This window comes from Vanacampus margaritifer, chromosome 15 (genome assembly GCF_051991255.1).
Source record: "Vanacampus margaritifer isolate UIUO_Vmar chromosome 15, RoL_Vmar_1.0, whole genome shotgun sequence".
NCBI classification, from domain to species: domain Eukaryota; kingdom Metazoa; phylum Chordata; class Actinopteri; order Syngnathiformes; family Syngnathidae; genus Vanacampus; species Vanacampus margaritifer.
The window spans coordinates 15,888,898-15,909,689 of NC_135446.1; the positions used below are offsets into that span (position 1 = coordinate 15,888,898).

The 20,792-nt window shown below is 43.3% G+C and overlaps 6 protein-coding genes across 10 annotated transcripts in view; 5 read left to right on the top strand and 1 right to left on the bottom strand.

The window, feature by feature from the left end:
• Positions 1-613: 613 nt before the first annotated feature.
• taf6l (TAF6-like RNA polymerase II, p300/CBP-associated factor (PCAF)-associated factor) lies at positions 614-6,547 on the top strand. The gene is made up of 12 exons (XM_077544597.1): positions 614-896; positions 1,633-1,805; positions 2,118-2,204; positions 2,269-2,419; positions 2,773-2,823; positions 2,884-2,978; positions 3,045-3,119; positions 3,197-3,417; positions 3,522-3,654; positions 3,742-3,870; positions 4,787-5,274; positions 5,980-6,547. The coding sequence occupies exons 2-12, from the start codon at positions 1,659-1,661 to the stop codon at positions 6,317-6,319; spliced, it is 1,917 nt and encodes a 638-aa protein (XP_077400723.1). The 5' UTR covers positions 614-896; positions 1,633-1,658; the 3' UTR covers positions 6,320-6,547.
• A 107-nt stretch (positions 6,548-6,654) lies between these two features.
• On the top strand, positions 6,655-8,161 carry fis1 (fission, mitochondrial 1). The gene is made up of 5 exons (XM_077544725.1): positions 6,655-6,756; positions 7,244-7,376; positions 7,455-7,531; positions 7,644-7,749; positions 7,820-8,161. Exons 1-5 carry the CDS (start codon positions 6,712-6,714, stop codon positions 7,921-7,923), a joined length of 465 nt encoding a protein of 154 aa, XP_077400851.1. The 5' UTR covers positions 6,655-6,711; the 3' UTR covers positions 7,924-8,161.
• Positions 8,162-8,319: 158 nt separating this feature from the next.
• Positions 8,320-12,018, top strand: cldn15a (claudin 15a). Its single transcript, XM_077544723.1, has 5 exons — positions 8,320-10,163; positions 10,245-10,409; positions 11,356-11,437; positions 11,507-11,614; positions 11,692-12,018. Exons 1-5 carry the CDS (start codon positions 9,587-9,589, stop codon positions 11,786-11,788), a joined length of 1,029 nt encoding a protein of 342 aa, XP_077400849.1. The 5' UTR covers positions 8,320-9,586; the 3' UTR covers positions 11,789-12,018.
• A 430-nt stretch (positions 12,019-12,448) lies between these two features.
• On the top strand, positions 12,449-16,122 carry dnajc3b (DnaJ (Hsp40) homolog, subfamily C, member 3b). The gene is made up of 12 exons (XM_077545664.1): positions 12,449-12,810; positions 12,879-12,989; positions 13,195-13,319; positions 13,406-13,480; positions 13,569-13,712; positions 13,790-13,971; positions 14,045-14,164; positions 14,236-14,341; positions 14,569-14,689; positions 14,762-14,894; positions 15,062-15,210; positions 15,547-16,122. Exons 1-12 carry the CDS (start codon positions 12,726-12,728, stop codon positions 15,690-15,692), a joined length of 1,497 nt encoding a protein of 498 aa, XP_077401790.1. The 5' UTR covers positions 12,449-12,725; the 3' UTR covers positions 15,693-16,122.
• Positions 16,123-16,145: 23 nt separating this feature from the next.
• naa38 (N-alpha-acetyltransferase 38, NatC auxiliary subunit) lies at positions 16,146-17,805 on the bottom strand. The gene is made up of 3 exons (XM_077545666.1): positions 17,660-17,805; positions 16,997-17,168; positions 16,146-16,904 (listed from the first exon to the last, which is right to left on the bottom strand). Exons 1-3 carry the CDS (start codon positions 17,693-17,695, stop codon positions 16,780-16,782), a joined length of 333 nt encoding a protein of 110 aa, XP_077401792.1. The 5' UTR covers positions 17,696-17,805; the 3' UTR covers positions 16,146-16,779.
• A 1,626-nt stretch (positions 17,806-19,431) lies between these two features.
• The window catches only part of chd3 (chromodomain helicase DNA binding protein 3), a 35,039-nt gene continuing 33,678 nt past the window's right edge, over positions 19,432-20,792 (top strand). For all 5 annotated transcript variants that reach the window (XM_077545663.1, XM_077545658.1, XM_077545661.1 and 2 more), the window contains exon 1: positions 19,432-19,717. In XM_077545663.1, the coding sequence (XP_077401789.1) occupies positions 19,549-19,717 (169 nt within the window). In that variant the 5' untranslated portion in view covers positions 19,432-19,548. The remainder of the gene's footprint in view (positions 19,718-20,792) is intronic.

Here is a 20,792-nt window from a genome sequence, read left to right on the forward strand (position 1 = left end):
CTGTGAAATAGATCTTTTAGGTGTTGTTTTTAATCTCTCAATGCTTTATAGGACAGGGCTAGAGAACGCCGGTCCTGCCAGTTTTATAGTCCCCTCCTCTAACACACCTGATTATGATCCTGGATTGCCAGTACTAACTTCACATGCCTGCACTGCAATAGAACATGTGGCTCTCGCATTGGACTCTTAAGTCACCTCAGAACCCACCAACAGAAGAAGTAGAAGTCCTCATCGGACACGATGGATTATCATATACTATGTGTTGGATGTGGGAGACATCTAAACAGACATGACCGGCTCTTGAGGACCAGAGTTCTCTACCTTTTTAAGTGCACTGCAAAAAATTGATTAATGGATGGATATTTTTGTCACCACTAATCCAAGGATAACTTTGTGTGTGTTTTTTATAAAATACTTCCACCACACAAACTACAGAGTTCACAGCTGAAACACAAACTGTAATTTGCCAAAATTTGAAACAAAACTGGACCCATCGCTGTTTAAGTGCAGTCCTTTTGTTCAATTCGTGTTGTGGGAAGTCGAACTATACAATAGTACGGATTCGAATGACGTTTCGACGTAACCGGATGTCGCACCTCTTGCTTTGACATTCTCATAAAACACACTTTCCCTCAAACTTTGTTTCGGTGGATGGTATTCTGGTTTTTGTTTTGTTTGTTTTTTAAACTAGGAAAACGAGAGAAAAAACTGGTAGATAAACGCCTAGGATCGTGAGACTAATTGTCAAATTTTGAAACCGGATTAGGTTTATTTTCTTCCTGTTCAATTGCGAACTTGACCCTGTTATGGCAGATGCTACTCAGTCTTGCTACGTCAATGTCCAAGAAAACCTTCCACGTGAATTATTCCCCCTCGATTTACATGCGTATTGTAAAGTAAGTAGAAATGTAAAATTGTGAATAACTTGCATTATCGAAAATGCTGAAAGTGAGCTGTTACAGTTTAGTGTTGTCGGTTGGTTTTCAGCTAGCTTTCTGGGGTTAGCTAAATATCGTCCACCAAACTCCGTTGGAAGAATGCTACATTTCAGGAAGAAATGTTCATAACATGGACACGCAGTCGAGAAACTACACTTTTCAAAGTTTGAGTCATATGCCATGTGTTTTTTGGTTAATTCGGGGTAGGATTTGACATGTTTCACGGTTAAGCTCAACGTGTATTCACTTTGGCAGACATGAACAGAATATGATTCGTTTTTAACACTGCCTTTTAACTTATTGCCATATAAAGTCATTTATTTTTGCATATCATAGCTTAAAGACCATTCAGATCAAGATAAAAAGTATGTTAAACTTTTTTTTTTTAAATCACACTGGGTGAAGAGCGAAGCTTTAGCCAGCGTTGTTTGTGGAAGTTAAGGAGACATCCTTCCGATATAATTTATATATTTTGAGGTAATTATCTGTCGGTAATTTATATTAAAAAAAATATATATATATATATATATATATATATTATAGAAATCCATTCTAACACCAACATTTTTAGTAATTAAAAAAATAATAATTATGTGCAGAATAAAAAAAACAAATTCCAATGTAAATAAATAGCATTTTCCTTAATTTGTCTGCTATTTTTGTGCCCTTTTCACCCCGCTTATCTCATGTTCAGCTGCTGCATGCTAAGAAGTGAAGCAGATGGCGGAGCGAGAGGAGCGACGCTTCGCCGAAGTGTCTCGTGAGTCCATCAAGCTCATGGCCGAGAGCGCCGGTGTGGAGCTCGGCGACGATGTCGCCGGTCTGCTGGCTGAGGACGTATGCTACCGGCTGAGGGAGGCGACGCAGGTTAGCAAATATGAGCGGCATATGCCAATCAGACTCAAAACCATGATACACAGACCATATATCGTTTTGCCCCTTCCACATGCTTTAAAGATAAACACGTATTTGGACACACATATGTGGAAATTCTGAGGCATTTTTCCTAATGAATACATTATTATTGTAAGCTACTGTAACATTTAACATTAACACAAATTGTAACATGAACACATACCGCTTTTCTTATAAGTGACTCCTAACTTTTTCAATTATGACAGTGATGAACACTGCATATGCAAAAACTGATGGTGTGTGTTTGTGTGTGACACACAACAGGGCAGCTCTCATTTCATGAGACACGCTAAGAGAAGGAAGCTAACAGTGGAAGACTTTAACAGAGCTCTGCGCTGGAGCAATGTAGAGGTATATATTAATATATTTGTAGGTATGTATTGCTCACATTGACCTTTAAATGAACCTTCACAAGGCCATCTGTGGTTACGGGTCCCAAGATGCACTTCCTTTCCGCTCGGTGAAAGAAGGGGAGCTTTTCTTCACCGAGGAACGTGACGTCAACTTGGTCGAGTTGGCCCTGGCCACCAACATTCCCAAAGGCTGTGCGGAGACCATGGTTCGAGGTACAGTGGTCTTCTTTCTATTGTTTTTCCTGTTGCCCTGAGTGGCTGCTGATAACTCGACTCGGATGGAATACTTTGAGTTTAGTTTTTAGCCCGAAAATACATTATGCCGTTCAAACCCACCTCCAAAGAACAAAAACTAAAGTATAAGAAAAATCCCTACAGTATTAGTCTTCTATTAAAATACGATAATTACATAGAACAATTAAATAGTTTGTGCATTATCACTATTGGGATATTGATGCTAGTTTTGTTAGCATTAAGCTAATGGACTTTAATGGAATTGTTGCTTGAATATTCCCTGTGATAAACGGGGGTTCACTTAAAAGTCTCATTTGTTGTTGTTTTGGCAGTGAGCGTGTCATACCTGGACGGGAAAGGGAACGTGGAACCCCAAGGAACAGGTAAGACTCCTCGGCGACCAGAACGGCGAAACACCGCAACTAACAGCCGTGTTCTCAAAGTTCCCTCAGCGGTCCAGTCCCTGTCGGAGGACCTGTTGAAGTACTACCAGCAGATCACGCGGGCCATCCTGGGAGACGACCCCCACCTCATGAAGGTGCACCCCGCGCTCCGCCTCTGCTCGGACGCTACGAGCTCCAATTAACCTCTGACCTTCTTTCAGGTGGCTCTCCTGGACCTGCAGTCCAACTCCAAGATTGCTGCCTTGCTTCCATACTTTGTTTATGTCATCAGTGGGGTAAGCCCGGTAAAGGCCATTAGCCAAGCGTGTGCATATTGTATTCGTTAACTTTTTTTATTTTTTATTTTTTACAGGTGAAGTCAGTGAGCCACGACCTTGAGCAGCTCAACAGGCTCCTCCACATGGTGAAGAGTCTGGTCCAGAACCCTTACTTGTATCTGGGTTCGTACGTGCGCAGCCTTGTCTCCAGCGTCATGTACTGCATCCTGGAGCCCTTGGCGGCTTCCATCAACCCGCTCAACGACCACTGGACCCTGAGGGACTACGCCGCCCTGCTCCTCAGTCACATCCTCTGGTGGGTGAGGGGCCAAGGGACCACTTACATGATAGCACCAACTGAGAACCACTGAATTTTGGTAACTGTTCTGAAAACGCGTCGTCGTGCTGATTTGGTTCCAGGATTCATGGCGATCTGGTGAGTGGGCTGTACCACCAGATTCTGTTGTCTCTTCAGAAGGTTCTGTCGGATCCTGTCAGACCGCTGTGCTCCCACTACGGCGCTGTGGTGGGCCTTCATGCGTTGGGATGGAAAGTATGTTTTTTAATCTCAGCATTTTACATGATTAAGAATCCTACATTTGTTTGTATTTTGTTAACTACCGACTTACCTTCCCTTCAGGCCGTTGAAAGAGTTCTGTTCCCGCATCTTTCTGCGTACTGGGCCAACCTGCAGGCTGTGCTGGATGACCACTCGGTATCTAACGCTCAGGTCAAAGCAGATGGACACAAGGTCTACGGCGCCATCTTGGTTAGTCCTAAACGATCCATAATTTGGTGCAACCACTGATCTGAATATATGACTGGATAGCCGATCGCCCATACACGGGCGTTGAAGTCACAGGGCGGCCATCTTGCTCCTCCCATCTCACGAGCAGACTACTGTATAAACGGTAATACGGTATACGTACAGATTAGACAAATACTGCTCGTAGGCAGTTGGTATAGGGCCGGGTGGTCACTATTTTTTTAACAAGTTAAAAAAATAAAAAATAAATAACAAGTGGACTGAATGTGCTGCTTTGAGACCCTCTTTTTCTTTTATCGCTCAGTTCCTTAGACCCCAATAATAGATTTGGCAGAGGCATCTTTTGTTGAATTACAGTTATAATTTTTCAATAAAAAAAATATACAATTTCCTTCTGTAGACATCATTAAGCATATCATTTATACATGTAATTAAGTTGTAAAATGTCTCAAGTCCTCTTGTTTATGTTTAACACATTTAAATCATCATAAATCAAACTGTCTCTACTAAGTGCTGTCTCAAATGTTCTCCAATTTCGATACTGTAAATCAGAGGTCCCCAACCCTGGTCCTCAGGGACCGGTATCCAGCCTGTTTTCCATGCCTCCCACAGCCAACACAGGTGATTCATATCATCAGCTAATCAGCAATCTCTGGAGAAGGCTGATAACGATCTCCACCTGTGTTGGCTGTGGGAGACATGGAAAACAGGTTGGATACCGGTCCCTGAGGATCAGGGTTGAGGACCACTGCTGTAAATGTATAGGATTATATGATGAGAAATGTTTTTGGGGAGGAGCAATATGGCGGCCTCGTGGCTTCAAAGGTATTGGCCTATCGGTTATCCAATCAAATATTCAGATCAGTGGGTGCAACAAAGCAAATAAAGCGGCACTTAAAATGTTTGTGTTGTCCTGTAGGTGGCAGTAGAGCGCTTGCTAAAGATGAAGGCGCTCTCTCTGTCCCAGCCGGCAGCAGACGGAGGCCCCGGTGCCCATTCGGGCTCTGCACCGGGCGTTTTGGGGTACAGGGTGAGCTCGCCCGGTCTCAGCCCGCCACCGGAACCTCTGTCCGAGGCCGCCCTAGGCATTGCCAGCCACCTTCAGACGGGCGGCGCCGGCTGCCCGTGGGAGGACTGGACACCTGTCCCGCTCCCCGCCATGTACAGTGAACTCTACTCCTTCTTCGGGGACAGCCTGGCTGTGCGCTTCAGCACCGGGCCCGGGTTCGGTGGCGATCCAGTGCAGCCCGGAGAGACCAGGAAAGAACCCCCCGGGCCTGCCACCAATCACGACACCGCCCGGAAGATGCCCCAGCTCACGGCCAACCTCAATATCAGTCCCAGGCAGGATGGGAGTCCTCGGACCGACCCGCCCCCGCCCAGCCTGGCCGCTACTGGATCCGGAAGGTACAATGAACAAAATTACGTAAGGCGGCCTGGGGTTGGTGGGGGTACTTTTGCGAGCCGCTGCGGAATTTTGAGGATGCTAACGGCATATTCTAATCTTATTTTGACATTAAAAATTATGAAATTTCAATGTTGCAAGGCAACACTTTTTATTTATAATATTTCTATTAAAGTTTGTCAAATTTCTTCTATATTTTAGTATATCACTTTTATTTGGAAAAAAATCTTGAATAGAAAATAAAATGTAATTAAAAAATAATTTACATTTTGATACCATGCTATTTTCAAATGTAACAAAGTTCAGTTCATTTAAAATTGTAGCGAAATTTAAATATTACAAGATATCACACTCTTGAAAATATGTCATTAGTTCAATTACATGTTTTTTTTATTTAAATGTTTTTGTTTCAAGATACAGGTTTTACACTTGTTAAACCACTTTATTCAAAAGAAAGTTTAAATTTAATATAACTTTAATTATTTTTTTTGCATTTCAAATTGTAAATACATTAATGTTAACAGACATATGTATGTAGAAAAAAAGTTTAATTTATCTCACAGTGGTTTTTATTATGAATTGTAAGTGAATTTGAATGTTACACTTTATTAAGATTTTTTTAATTTAGAGTTTTCTTTGTAAAAAAAAAAGAAGAAAAAAGTTTAAACCAAAAACTCATGTATGTTTCCCCCCTTCCCCCTAACCAGGGCTGTGGCTCGTTCCACGTCTTCATCCGTTCAGCGCTCCCGATCGTCCACGTCTCGCTCGGGCCAGAAGCAGGCGGGTCCGCCTCGTGACGTTTTCCCCAAAGCTCGCTTCACCTCCCCTCAGACGGGACCCCTCGTCTTCTCCTTCCTCATCGGTGGGAGACAGATGGGCCGCAGTTGCCGGGGTCGCCGGCCTTTCCAGACGACCTTTGCCAATACTACGACTCCAGCCGCCATTCCACCTCGCGCCTACGCCCACAAACTGCCCGTCATTGGTCGGGTGGGAAAACCTGTCCGCCGTTGGGCACACTCCCACTATTCCCTTCACCTTCCTCTTTAGCGCAGGACCCCACATTTAGTCAAGCACTTTTTTTTTTAATAGACAGAAAGTAGTGTTGACCTTGACAGACATTTTCAAGTGGATTTTCACAAAGCAGGTCCATTAATTTTTGTTAACAAACTCAGTTGTTTCTTGTGTTCTTTTTTGACAGAATAGTACATGTTCAATCCTGTGGTGTTGAGCAATGATACGTATTTTACAAGTAGTAATTAAAAAATATAAACTGCGTGTGTGTTTTTTTCTCTCAGGACATTTAATTAAATTTCTCATTTGTATTTGCGTTTAGTGACTGAAAAGTATTTCTCCATTTTAGCTTCGTTGTGACGTCACGATGACGTATTCAAGATAGGCGTGATCATTGCTTCCCAGTGCCGCGTTCTATTTCCGCAAACATGGAGGCTGTGTTGAGCGACGTTGTGGCTCCCGAAGACCTGCTAGTAAGTTTCCCTTGTGTTCTAAATACGCTTCTTTCCCTCTTCACGTCGTTCGACAGCTCGCCGTCCGACCAACAGATGTACGTGCAACACCCCATCCACCATGCCATAAGCGAATAGTTTTAATTCACGGTGAATAATTTGTATCGTCACTAAGGTAGCTAATGCTAACGCTCCTTTGGATGTCATGCTAAAGTTAACGACATAAGTCTTTAAACTAGACTCCCAACCTCCATTTTTTTTTCTAATTGCCTATATTTATTTTGTAACCCTAAATCTCACAATTTTACAGCGTAACCTTTTAAAGTTAAGACTATTTGATTTACCAAAAATGTATTTAAAAAATATATAACAATTGCTACTTTCCTATTAGCCATTTGATGGTGTTTTTGACTCGGTAAAACATACTGTAATTTTGTAAGCTTGACACTGACTGCATATTTTGTTCAAGTATGAAGCATGCTCACATTTAGCTGTGCTGTTTTTGTAGAAATTTGAGAAGAAATACAACAATGAGCTGGCAAAGGGAGCCGTTTCCAACGACACCAAGTTTGAATACGCCTGGTGTCTTATCAGGAGCAAATACACTGATGATATCAAGAAAGGAATTGCGTTGTTGGAGGGTGAGTGTTGTCAGCCCACATGTTCTTTTTTGTTTCCTCCCAATTCCTTTCACATTTTTGTATGTTGTTTTCCTAAAGAACTTGTCCAGAAAGCCTCAAAGGATGACACGCGTCACTTCTACTTCTACCTTGCTGTGGCCAACTATAGACTGAAGGTGACAAGCCCAACCACATTTCACGCTTATTCTTTTGGACTATGGACATCAATAAATATATGAGTGAACCAAAGTAGCCGACGGCATAAATGCCATTGTGTGCGTCTGGCAGGAGTACGAAGAAGCTCTGAAGTACATTCGCATCCTCCTAAAGAACGAGCCCGGCAACAAACAGGCCCTGGAGTTGCAGGGGCTCATTGACAAGGCTTTGAAAAAAGGTAAAATTAACAAGTGTGAGTTTGAGTGGTCGGAAGTAAGTGAAGTTCCTGATCCCGTCCTGTTTTCTAGATGGCTTGGTCGGCATGGCGATCGTAGGGGGAATCGGTCTGGGCGTGGCCGGCTTAGCCGGGCTCATCGGTCTGGCGGTGGCCAAGCGTGGCCCCAAATTTTAAGCGGAGCATTTTTTTTATTTTTTTTTCCTGGACTACCACATTCATTGATATATTCTCTTTTGCATTGACATTGACTATCCATCGCCAGCTGCCATCTGTGTACATAACAAACAAAGCATCAAACTACAGCTTTTATTTATCATCCAATTTGTTTTCATGCTAATCATTTGAAAAGGGAATGTTCTGTAACAGCTTGTTCCCCCGACCGTCAATAATAAAATAAAAAATATTGACATGAGTCATCACCTCATCAAACAATTCCATCTTTATCGGCAGTGCCAACTTCACAGGAAGTTGCTGCTGAGAACATTAAGATCTTAACGTTTGAGTGCTGACATAAAATTTTTTTAAAAAAACACACACACACAACTTGGCCTAGTTGGCTGTCCTTCTTATGAATGATCTTGACCCCCAAAGGTGAAATCAAATTTGTCAACGTTGTTTTACGACACCGTCGTGTGTGTGTGTGTGTGTGTGTGTGCATGTGCGGTGTGCGTTATCAGCCTCGTGGTATGCTAATCATTAACTCACCTGACAGCAGCACCGAAACTCCCAAGTGACAAACGAGCAATTTGCTGTGACGATTATTATTTATTTGTATTTTTCTTAAGCACATTAAATCATACATGTGAGGGTGTCTGGAAAAACTGACCGTTATTTAATTGGGCTATTTTCTAGATAGTTTAAAAACATTTTGAAAACTAGATGTATTTTTTTATCTGGTAAATTTGTTCTGATTTATGAAAATTCCATTCCGCATTTTTCTGTATCGTATTTAAAAAAAAAAAAAAATTATATATGTATATATATATATATTGCAATAACCATTTTTTCAAGTTAAATTATTTTTGATGTTTTAAGGTGCTGTTTGTCATACTCGAAGTTTTGCAATATTTACCTCCAATATTTAGTCCTCCATTAGTTTCCTCTTCCCTGCACTCTGCTTAAATTGAGGGAGTGGGAAAAAATTCCATCACAAAGGTCTCCGCTTACCCAACATGTCTTCTATGTTTGTGTGTCACGATTAATTAGCTGGCTGATAACGAGGGAGAGGGCACGGACAGTTCACCAAGGTGACACCATTCCGACAAAAACACAAGCAGACCTCTAGCCAGTCTTTGTTGCTACTAAAATAACACAATAACCGAGGATCTATTTATTGGCGTCATCTAAGTGTGGCGTGTTGATCATGTCAAACTTGTCAAGTGCGTTCTTGTAAATATTTATGGCTCGAGTTGTTTGCAAAGCAATGTTTACTGCGTTTGCTTTATGCCTTTATTTGATTTGTGGTCAATGACACCGCAGACGAATCTAGTAACTCACGTTTGCACGAGGGAGACAAGACAACTTGAACGTGTGTCGTTTTCAAAAATCCGATAGCGTTATAGAAAATAGCGTGAAATCGTTCAGTTGAGTTGAGAATTATTCCAAAAATGTGGAAAAACTGCCGTGTAGGGTTGCATCGACGCTTTTATAATGTGCTGTCCTTGAATCCTATCACACGCCATTTATTGAATTAAGATTATGAATCATTTTAAAATTTTTATTTATTTAAAACAAGTCTTAGAAATGGAAATAATACAATTTTTCATTGATAAAATACATATTTGATTTTAATAATGAATATTCACATGTTAAATATACTCGGGTTCGACTAAACTGGATGCATTTATTTATTTATTTTTTATGCTTTATTGACTTTGATTCATTAAATTTGTTCTTTTTTTTTTTTAAGGACATAGTGGAGAGCTCGTGTGACCATTGGACTTTGCGTGAGCCGATAAACACCTGTTGCGTTTCGGGGGTGTTAAGTAGTAGCAGATATGCGTGTGAGTGTGTGTTGAAGTGGGCGGAGAAAGCAGGTGATATAAATCCACGACTTTGCCGAGCGTTCATATTTGGCGAGCGTTCCATACTTCTACTCCCAAGCCATCGCAGCCAATGCTTTGATTCGCCTTCCCGACGTCCGGACGTCGCTTCCAGCTCGCCGCTTTTGGACCTTGAGGGTGGTAGGGGTTCAATCATGGATCCGATTGTGGAAGTGGTGGCGTTGTTTCTGGGCTTCCTCGGCTGGGTGATGGTCGGGGTGGCGCTGCCCAACCGCTACTGGAAGACGTCCACGGTGGACGGCAACGTCATCACCACGTCCACCATCTACGAGAACCTCTGGATGTCCTGCGCCACCGACTCCACTGGGGTCCACAACTGCCGGGAGTTTCCGTCCCTGCTCGCTTTGAACGGTAAGTCGGACCCACTATTTTTTTTTTTTTTTTTTATTTTAACGAAGACTGGACATCCTTATGTTGTTACCGTCCTCCAAGGTTACATCCAGGCGTCCCGCGCCCTCATGATCACTTCGGTGGTGATGGGCGCCTTCGGCCTGTTGGCGGCGCTGGTGGGCGTGCAGTGCTCCAAGGCGGGCGGCGACAACTACGTGCTCAAGGGCCGGATCGCGGGCGCCGCCGGCGTACTTTTTATCCTTCAAGGTAAGTGGAGTGCCACCTCTAAAAATATGAAAATATATAGTGCAGAAAAAAATGTATTGGTTCATGTTTGTTTATAAAATGCTGATGGGCATGACCTCTCCGTCCCAACTTCACTCGCTGCTCACCATGCGTACAACCACCCGCACACTCTATTCCTGGAATTTTTTTAACCTAAAAAAGAATACATTAGTTTGTCCAGAGGTGCAAGCTCATGGAGCCTGGGTGCCTATTTGAAATGAATTAATTAATCAGTAATGGTTTGAGATGGCGTGGTATCGTATCATGGCAGGGCTCCGTCCTAAGCCCCCACTTTATTGGGCTTCATCAGTCGAGCCCCCAATATATCGCTTTTTTGTTTTGCTTAGTTTTGATGGATTTACAGCCTGTGATGCCCCCTCACTTGTGGGAAATGAGAGCTGCAATTTATTCTTGCAATTATTATTTTTGTGTGTGTGTGTTAAAATACTTCACTTATAACACAGTTTTTTACTTGTGAGTACGCTATGACTGAAGTTGTTAAATGAATGGCAAATGCTACAGCTAGGTGAACACATTTTTGCACCAATTTCATGAAATTTGATTATTTCACGCAGCGATCTGTGGTCGGGAATCACTGCTTCAAGATGAGTGGTGAGAAAAAAGAAAAAAAAAACGGCATCATCAAGCACAGCTGCTATAAAACACCTTAAAGATAATAAAAGACGCGTTTTACGACTTATAAAAATCAATTCTTGCATTCAGACTTTGGACTTGTTTGGCTGTCGCTTTCTCCTTAATGATTAATTTAAAAAAAATTAGGTTTGCGCACAATGGTGACATTGACGTGTCCTGTCTTGTGCTGAGAAATTGCTCAAACTGCTGAAAACAAAAAATTTAATCTGAGGGGAAGCGGTGAATTATAGGAGGTGAATTTGTTGAGCTGCTTCTGTTATTTACTTTTAAATAGGTTTGTGCACAATGGTGGCAGTGTCATGGTACGCCTTCAACATCACCCAGGAATTTTTCGACCCGTTCTTTCCCGGTACAAGGTACGGATAATGCGGCACGTTCTGGAAGCAACGTTGCGTACCCTTACCTTCGTGTTTATGTCGTCACAGGTACGAAATCGGCGAGGGGCTCTACATCGGGTGGTGCTCGGCCGTGCTCGCCATAGCCGGCGGGGCGTGTCTCATGTGCTCCTGCAGGATGGGTTCGGAGGAGAAGTAGTAAGTGACGCTGTCCCGCCTCAAACCTAAAAAGTTGTTTGATTTCATTTTGATGTGTTTATTAATTTATTCCGCAGCCCTTTGCCTCATCAAAGCAGGGGTACTGTTTATTCTGGACCGGCTCGGACCAGGAGTGTAGCTGCCAGCACTTATGGCCGAAATGCGTACGTTTGAATGGAATCTATCTTTTTATACTCATAAAATGATTACGGTTTCTAGTGGAATAATGCATTGTTTTGTCACATTTTGTACTCAATTTTCTGTAATGTTATTTATGTCAAATATTCGCATGTACTATGTAGTAGAAATCTCTTCATTTGATTCTCGATTTGTGTGTTTTGTACTTTTTTCTTTTTCTTTTTTACAATTATGCACAATAAATGTACTGTACATGTTGAAAACTATGATTTGTGGTTTGAGTCATTTTATCATTTGAGAAATCAACAAATAAAACGGTTTTACCAACAAATGGAAAGAGGCAAGGAATCTTGGGAATGTTTAACATTTTGAAGTACAATTATAATTTTAAAAGCGATTGAATTTCTCCGTAAATTCCAATTTCTTTAGTGAAACGTAACTTTTGTTATTTTTTTTTATTTTTATTTTTTCTTAGAGCTCAGTATTCATTCGATTTGACATCATCATTGCTCTCCTTTTTTAAAAAAAATAAATAAATTTTGCTATTTTGAGCGTGAACGCAGTGTGCCGCTGTTGCCCAATGAGAAGAGGCCGCGTCTCCAACCGGATACGGATGTGTTGACGCATGGACCAATCATGTCGTGATGTCCACGTAAAGGGCGTGGTCATACAAATGAAACAAAAAATATAATTTACTGTTGTATGTATGTGGTATTTTCGTTATTGGCGCAACTAAAAAAAACGCTAAAAATTGTAGTTCTGTTTCAAGTTTTTCTTTTATGCGGAGTGTTGCGTTAAAAGCGCCATGTTTCATTGAGGGGGGGTCATTTTGCTGAGCGTTGTTTTCCACACGGAACTTTAGCACAGACAGCAAATACACTGCACGGCTAGCTGTTACCTCCGACGAAAAGAGCTGTTTAGCTGCAGAATGGCGTCGACTTTGTGTTTTGTGGATTAATAAACCATCGCAGTTATGGACTGGGGACGCCTGACTGGATTTAGCGGGGTCTTGTGCTCCTTGTCCCTGATCTGTGTCATCCTGGATCTACATCTGGACGGTAAGCCGATACACGTCGCCGTGTCAACTAGTTGAATTGTTTTAAAGGACCACCGCGTTATGTTCCAGGGGTCTTGGGTGCGACTCGCGGCGAGATCGAACATCACTTGGAGATGGGCCGTAAACTTTTGGCAGCCGGTCAGCTGGCTGAAGCCTTGTCCCATTACCACTCTGCTGTGGGTAAGCTCACCATAATCACTCATGTCCAAAGCAAGAGTCTTCGAAAAATGTAGAAATGTGAGCATTTGGAATTGTTGAAATCGGCTGAGGAATATTGAATTTGAGGTGAATTTGTTACATTTCAGCTGAAGCTAATGTGAAATGCCGTGGAATTATTGAAGTGTCAAATGTGAGACTTGAAGTTGGAATATCTTGGTGTGTCCAGAGCTGGATTCGAAAAACTACCTGACATACTACAAACGCGCCGCCGTGTTCCTGGCCATGGGCAAGTCCCGATCGGCCCTCCCCGATCTGACCAGGGCCATTCAACTCAAGCATGACTTCCTCGCTGTGAGATATAAAACATTTTAAAAATCACACGTCCGCTCTCTTTGCTTCACATTACGCCCTTCTCTTGTGGTCCTGTGCTTTCCCAGGCCCGACTCCAGAGGGGGAACATCCTTCTAAAACAAGGCAATGCACAAGAGGCCCGTGACGACTTTGAAGCAGTGGTGAGCACATCTAACCTCTTATAGTCTTGCAAGTTTTTTTCCTGGCTCAAATTGAAGTGATTGTGCAATTTTGTTTTGTGTTCCACAGCTCCGGCCGTCTCCAGAGAATACGGATGCACAGGAGCAGCTGGCAAGAGCCGAAGACCTGGAAATGCTGCAGGAGGATGCCAGGGCAGAATACCACCGGGGCAACTACGGCGGCGCCGTCTCACTGCTGGAGCGAGTTATTGAGGTACCCCTAAAAACGGGGTCCTGGATTAGGCTTGAGCGTTTATTTTGTTAGGATAATTCACCACCCCCCCCTGCTAGATCTCACCGTGGGATCCCGAGATGCGGGAGCTTCGCGCCGACTGCTACCTTCGCACCGGGGACCCGCAGAAGGCCATCCAGGACCTGGCGCCCGCCACCCGGCTGCGCAGCGACAACCGCGCCGCTTTCCTCAAGCTCAGCCTGCTGCATTACAGCCTGGGGGAGCACCACGAGTCTCTTAAGTGAGTCGAGACCCCCGCGCTGTTCCCTCTTCTACCGTCCAACCCCCTCACACTCCTCTCGCTTTGTGCGCAGCCAAGCCCGAGAGTGTTTGAAGCTAGACCAGGATGACAAGGATTGTCTGGGCCACTATAGGCAAGTGAAGAAGCTCAGCAAGCAGCTGGACTCGGCCGAGGAGCTCGTCCAGGTGGAAAGGTGGGGTATGATGGACGGGGCGCCGCGCCGCTGTGCTCTCGGCCTCTAGTTTTAATTTGACTAAACTCTAGGTACCGTGACGCCATTGAGAAATACGAGGGCGTGATGATGGCGGAGCCACACGTACTGTACTACACCAACCTGGCAAAAGAGAGGATCTGCTTCTGTCTCGTCAAGGTGAGACACTGTTTTGCAATATGGAATAATAAGAAAAAAATGCTATATTTGGATGTATAGGTCATTCTTTAAAATTATGTATATTGGAAATTTTCTGTATCAAAAACATAGTGGTATCAGTGACTACTCAAGATTTGAGATCATCATCTCAACTCTACATTATGTAAATAATTATAAACAACATACAGATTGCAAAGCACCCTGAATATGCATGTGGCCATTTCCAGGTCAAGTCAACCACGGAGGCCATCGACGTGTGTTCGGAGGCGCATCAGAGTGACCCTCGCAACGCCAAGATCCTGCGCGACCGCGCCGAGGCCTTCATCCTCCACCAGGATTATGAAAAAGGTAGGCCCCGCCTGAGCTACAAACTCCCGTCCACACGGTGGCGCTGTCATTCATTCTGGCGTACCAACGCAGCCGTGGATGACTACCAGGAGGCGCAGGAGTTTGACGGCGACAGCAACGACATCCGAGAAGGGCTTGAGCGAGCTCGGAAGCTGCTGAAGATCTCCCGAAAGAGAGACTACTACAAGATACTCGGAGTGAGCCGGTACTGCCTTGGCACACACAAAGCATTTGTATTTGCATTTGTTTGAAACCTTAAAAAAAATAAAAATAAAATCAAAGCAATAAATCTATTACAAAAAGCAATATCCGATTTATAGCTGTATTGTTCTTTGCCCTTGGGTCGTTGACTTTTTTGAGTGCTCTTTTCAGGACGGCCAACAAGCAGGAGATCATCAAGGCGTACAGGAAGTTGGCGCAGCAGTGGCACCCTGACAACTTCCAATCAGAGGTGGAGAAGAAGGAGGCGGAGAAGAAGTTCATTGACATCGCGTCGGCTAAGGAAGTCCTCACCGATCCAGGTCAGGAAACCTGTTAATGATGAGACACTGCTTCGAGAACTATATGAGCTGCTGCACTTAAAAAAAATAATAATAATAATTCCACACGTGATGTTATGTCAGTTTTGACTTTTAGGTGTTAGCATACTAGCCTAAATAACAGGTTTAGCAGAGTTGAGCTAAATCATCCATCCATCCATTATCAATTTAAATGGAGTTAAATGGAATTATTAATTATTCAATTACAGTAGATTCACTTGGGTCGAGCTGAATTAAAATCATTTTAAGCAGTTTATTATTATCTGCCTTGACTATTTGTATAAGTAATTAAAGTTTTTTCTTTCCTCATATTTTCAGAAATGAGACAGAAGTTTGACGCAGGTGAGGATCCGTTGGATCCGGAAAACCAGCAGCAGCAGGGCGGCGGTCACAATGGCCACGCCTGGCCTTTTCCCTTCAACCCCTTTGAGTCGGGAGGAAGCTTCCACTTTAAATTCCAGTAGAGGACGACTCCGCGCAGCGTCACAGTGAGGACTTTTCAGTTCGGAGCAAAAATGGCTGACAGACTTAAAATTGCAAAAGTTCACTTCATTTTGCCACAGTTTTTTTTTTTTTTTACTTGGTTCATGTGCCATTATTATTTTTTTTTATTAACCATTTTGCTCAAAGACTGAAATCATCAAATGCATTAAGTCCAAAATGGACAATGCTGAGACAAGAAAAGCGTTTCTATTTCATAATTTCAAAATCTGCACTTTTGTTGTCAAAAGCACCGTTTTCCGAACAAAGGCTCTAAAACTGCAACTATTGCCAAGCCGAAAGTGTCTTAGGAATATGACTGACGCTTCAAAATACAGTGAGACACAGAATGCTTGGTGGATGTACTTGGAAAGCTGCTAAGGTAGCACTGTACTTAATTCTTTAAAAAAACACTGTAATTTATGGAAGATAACATGTTATTTATTAAGTTTGTTTTTATTGTGTTTCTTGCATTTTCTGTTGTAAAGCTGATGCAGAGCTCAACTGCATTAAAATGATCCAAAAAACTAAAATGTTACTGATGCGTGTCATACATAAAAATCAAGTTGGAGCTTATCCTTGATGGCTACGATGCAGAGGCGGGACAAGCCCTGAACTATTTGCCAACCAATCGCAGGGCAGTATAAAAGACGACAATTCTTCTTACCGGGATAACTGGAGTTTTTGACTCAGAGAATAAAAGCTCCATGTATTAAACTTCTGGGATTCCCCCCCCCCCCCCCCCCTGAACTTTGAGACTCCCTTTTCTGGACACACAAAGATGCTTTACAATGGATACATTATTCTTGCGATCACACACTGGTGGCGGTAAACTACGCAAGTAGTCACAGCTGCTCTGGGCCAGGCTGACTGAAAGCGTGGCTGCCAAACATTTGCACCATCCATGTGAAGTATCTTGCCCAGGGACACGTGACTTGGAGAGAGCAGGAATCGAACAGGGGGCCTTCTAGTTACTGGGCGAACGGCGCTCACAGCCACTACAGCATCCACCATGGTGTACACACGGTATAAAAAACAAAAGCACAAGTCCAATCTTAGTCCATTAATTTCCTAGTGGTTCACGCCGTATGGTTGCGTGTCGTCCAGAATGTCCGCTTCGGCCTCGATGGACACCACATGGTGACCCGGGATCATGGCCAGGCCCAGAACTCGGGGTTCCCCCTGAGAGAAAGTGTCTTAAAAGAAGATTTAAAAAAATAATTTCAAAAAAACATGACAATTAATAAACTGCCTGCCACCATTGCTTCAAGCATTGCTCCGTGCTCACCTTTGGATTTGAGGAACTCCTGAGCCGACCCGAGGATTATGTTACAGTCTCGGTCCGTGCAGAGGAAAAGGCCCACCAAGGTCCGGCCGTCAGTCATGCGGATCCTCATGTTCTTGTTCAAGAGGCCCTGGAGTTTCTGCCTCGCCTGGGATGATGATGACAAGTCACGTTCCTGAGTACAAAAAAGTACTTTAAAAAACAACAACAATACAGTGCATTTAAATACCGCTCAGTTGTTTTAAACTATTAAATAAAACGTTAAAATGTTGACCAATTTCCGTATTTTATTGGCTATTATGGTGATACTTATTAGTGATGAGTTATTTTAGTTGGTACTTAATTTATAACGTTTGACTTCACTTAGCATAAAGTTACTCGCGTTAAGTATGTTATGTTTTATTTATGGAGTCTCCTTGACAAACTGATCTTAAAATTTACATTAACATACAATCTGATTAATATTAATGCGAAAATGTCCGTTCATTCATTTGAATCTTCATTGAATCACCTGACCGCTAACTCGTTAGCGACAGATTTGCTAAACGCTCGAGTGTCGCTTTTCGGGAAAAAGACACACGCATTCGCTATTCGGATTCAAACGCCAAATTCTAAACTTAATAACATAGACAATAAGAACGTAAATAGTCAGCAAAGTAAACATACATGAGTAGACGGTCCGTTTTCCTCGATTGTTGCCATTTGTGCATTCTTCTTCTGTGGTTTCCCGCCGGAAGTATTTGTCACACAGACATTTTTACGCAACACTTGACAAACAGCGACCTTTAGTGGTCATTACGCGCATTGCAAAGTGGCTGTTTCCCACTCCGAAACACGTTTCTTTACTTTTATTTATTGTACAGTATTATTATTAAAAACGTTATAAAAAATGTTATTGTATAACTTTGATTTACTAATTACATTTTAAAAATTGTGAATATCTTTCATAGTGAGCCTCCTCCCTTCTTTCATTCTCCCCTTCCTTTCTTCATTCCTCCCTTCCTCTTTTTATTTTTTCCTCTATATTCCTTCCAAACTTCATCCCATCCTTCTTCCATTCATCTTTTTATTGACCCCTACTTGGATTCTTCCTCCATTTTATTCATTTCCTTTCATACTCTTAGTCTTCACATTCCCTTCCTTTCATCCTTTCTGTATACATCTTATCCCCCTTCCATTCTTCATTCTTCCACACTCGTTTTCTTTCTTTCATACATCCTTGTTCCCTTATCATTCTTTCTTCCGCCTTGCTTCCTGTCGGCATCCTTTCTTTATTCCTTCATTCAGTCCCTTTCCTTCGTCTTTTCTGCCATCTTCCCTTCCTTCCTTTTATGCGTCATTTCCTTCCTGCTATATTCTTCGTTCCTCCACCCTTGTTCCTGCTATTCACCTATTTATCCCTCTTTCTATGTTTTCCTTCTTTCCTTGCTTGTTTTCCCTCTTCTCTTTTCTTTTTTGCTTCCTTGCTCGCCTGACTTCTTTCCTTCCTTCCTTCCTTCCAACCAGACCTCCTTCATACATTTCCCCCTTTTTCCTCCTTTCTTCCTGCCATTATTCACCCCAGTCCTTCCTAGTCACTGATTCCTTCATTTCTACCTCTTCTTCATTCAATCCATCCTTTTTCACTCCTTCCTTATTACTTTGATTCCTTTATTCCATAGGCTACATATTGCTTCCTTCCTTATGTCCTGCCTAACTTCAGTCATGTATTGTCTCTCCTTTCGTACATCCCCTCTCCTTCCTTCCTCCCTTCCTTCCTTTCTTTCTTTCTTTTTCTCCTCAGGCTGCTATCTTCCCAATCAACCGTTAGCATATTAGCATATTAGCATTTAATCAATTGCCTTCACATCCGTTCACTGACTTCCAACCTCACCACAAGCGGTTAATTTTTAAGCAATACAATCTGATGTAAGTCTGGGCATGGCTGCGGCAGATTTTTTTTCTTCTTTGCACCCCCCCCCCTTTTTTTTCATTTTCTCTCTCTCTCTAGATCCTTTCCCAACACACACACACACACACACACACACACACACACACACACACACACACACACACACACACATTTATACACTGGTGGGGGCCATGCTTGATAGATTTGCTCTGCAATGCAGAAAGTGACACCACAAGTCTGAAGATAAGAGGGTGAAGGGGTGGGGAATAGTCTCAGTCCGGGAGGGGGGTGGACACAAACAAGTAATAACAATATGATCGCATGCCCCCCCCCCTTTTTTTTTTTCTCCTGTAACAATGTGGAGCTTTTTGAGGAGGGAGGGGGCGCACAGGGGGAAAAAAGGGAGGGGGGGGGGCTGAAATAATATAGTCAGCCATTTTTTATGTAAGGGGATTTTTTTTTTATTGGGGGGTTAAGGGGGGGGGGGGGGTGGGTTGTTAAAAAATAAATATAAGAGGGCGGCCATCTTTGTTGCTCTCTGCCTAGTGTAAAATGCCCCCCCCCTCACTTTCCCCCCGATTTGAATATTAAATAAACAGCACGATAATTTTTTGTTTTTTGTTTTTGTTGCGCACAAGGACGGGATCCAGATGAGAGGACTATCATGTCCTATCCTCCGCGGGCCTGTGAGGAAGACGAGGGCACGGCGTTTCATTCCGAGGGAGGAGATTTTGAGGAAGAAGACGACGGAGACGGGGACGGCGGAGACTTATTAGACGCGAGAAGCGACATCAACTCGCCCGCGGCGCTTCGGCAAACTGCAGCCGCCCCAGGTACGTGAAGGCGTCCCGGATGAAAACAACACTTTTAAACCGACGTTTGGACGCCCGGTCCTTGCAGCTGCATTGCAAATGCTGCACGTTTCCAGCTGGAGGGAAACGACGTTTTAAGCACCGTGATGCGCACTAAATAAGCTCGGTCTGCTCGGGAAGTTTGTGTCCACTGCCAAAGTGTCATCTTCCTCACCCCCACCCGTGACACGCGTGTCACAGGAATGACAGCATACCAGGACATTTTTCGTGATGCGTTCAAACGCATTCGGGTTAAATCGACACACAATTGTCTCTCATAAAGGGACTGCTGATGTTTCATGGCTGACTTCCCAACATGTTTATTTGTAATATTTAACACTTCTTTACCTCGAGAGTATAATTTTGATAGTTCTAGAAGTTTCTGGGGGTGAAAGTGAAAGGCGGGCAAAGTCGCGGCTTTCTAATGTTTACAACAACAAAGATTCATTCGAATGAGCCAGACTCGAACCCGCCGCCGTGCTAGACTGATAAATGAGCTCTCACGGTGAGGTCCTTAACCCCCTCGCGACCTCCACGGCCTGATTTCGAGTCCCCCTGCCCCCCGTTGCGTCGCGGCTCTCCACCGGCGGGGCCTTCGAGTCCTCGAGCTCGAGTGAGCGCGGCGGCCGCCCCTCAGCGTGACGTTGGCGGCGTTCCCACACGGATAGCAAGGGAGCTTGAAGAGGTGGAGGTACACACAATCAACGTTTGTTATCAGACTTTTGTTTCGAATTAGCTTCATTACTTTAGCCAGGGTCAATTTGCAGGTTCTAGTGCTTTGCTCCAGGTTATTTTGCTTCTTTTTAGGAATATTCCTAGCAAGCATTTTTGTCCACAAAAAACAAAAAAAAAGCCTGACTCAGTCCTTTAGGGTTAATCTGATCAAGACACAGTATGTATGAACAACTGTTTTCAGGCAGAACTGTGGACACGTGGTTAGCATGTCTGTGGCTCAGGGTTTGAATCTCTGCTCTAGCCTTCATGAGTGGAGTTTGTTGTCCCCGTCCGTGCTTGTGTGAGTTTTCTTCTGGCATTGCATTCGAAAAACATGCATGTT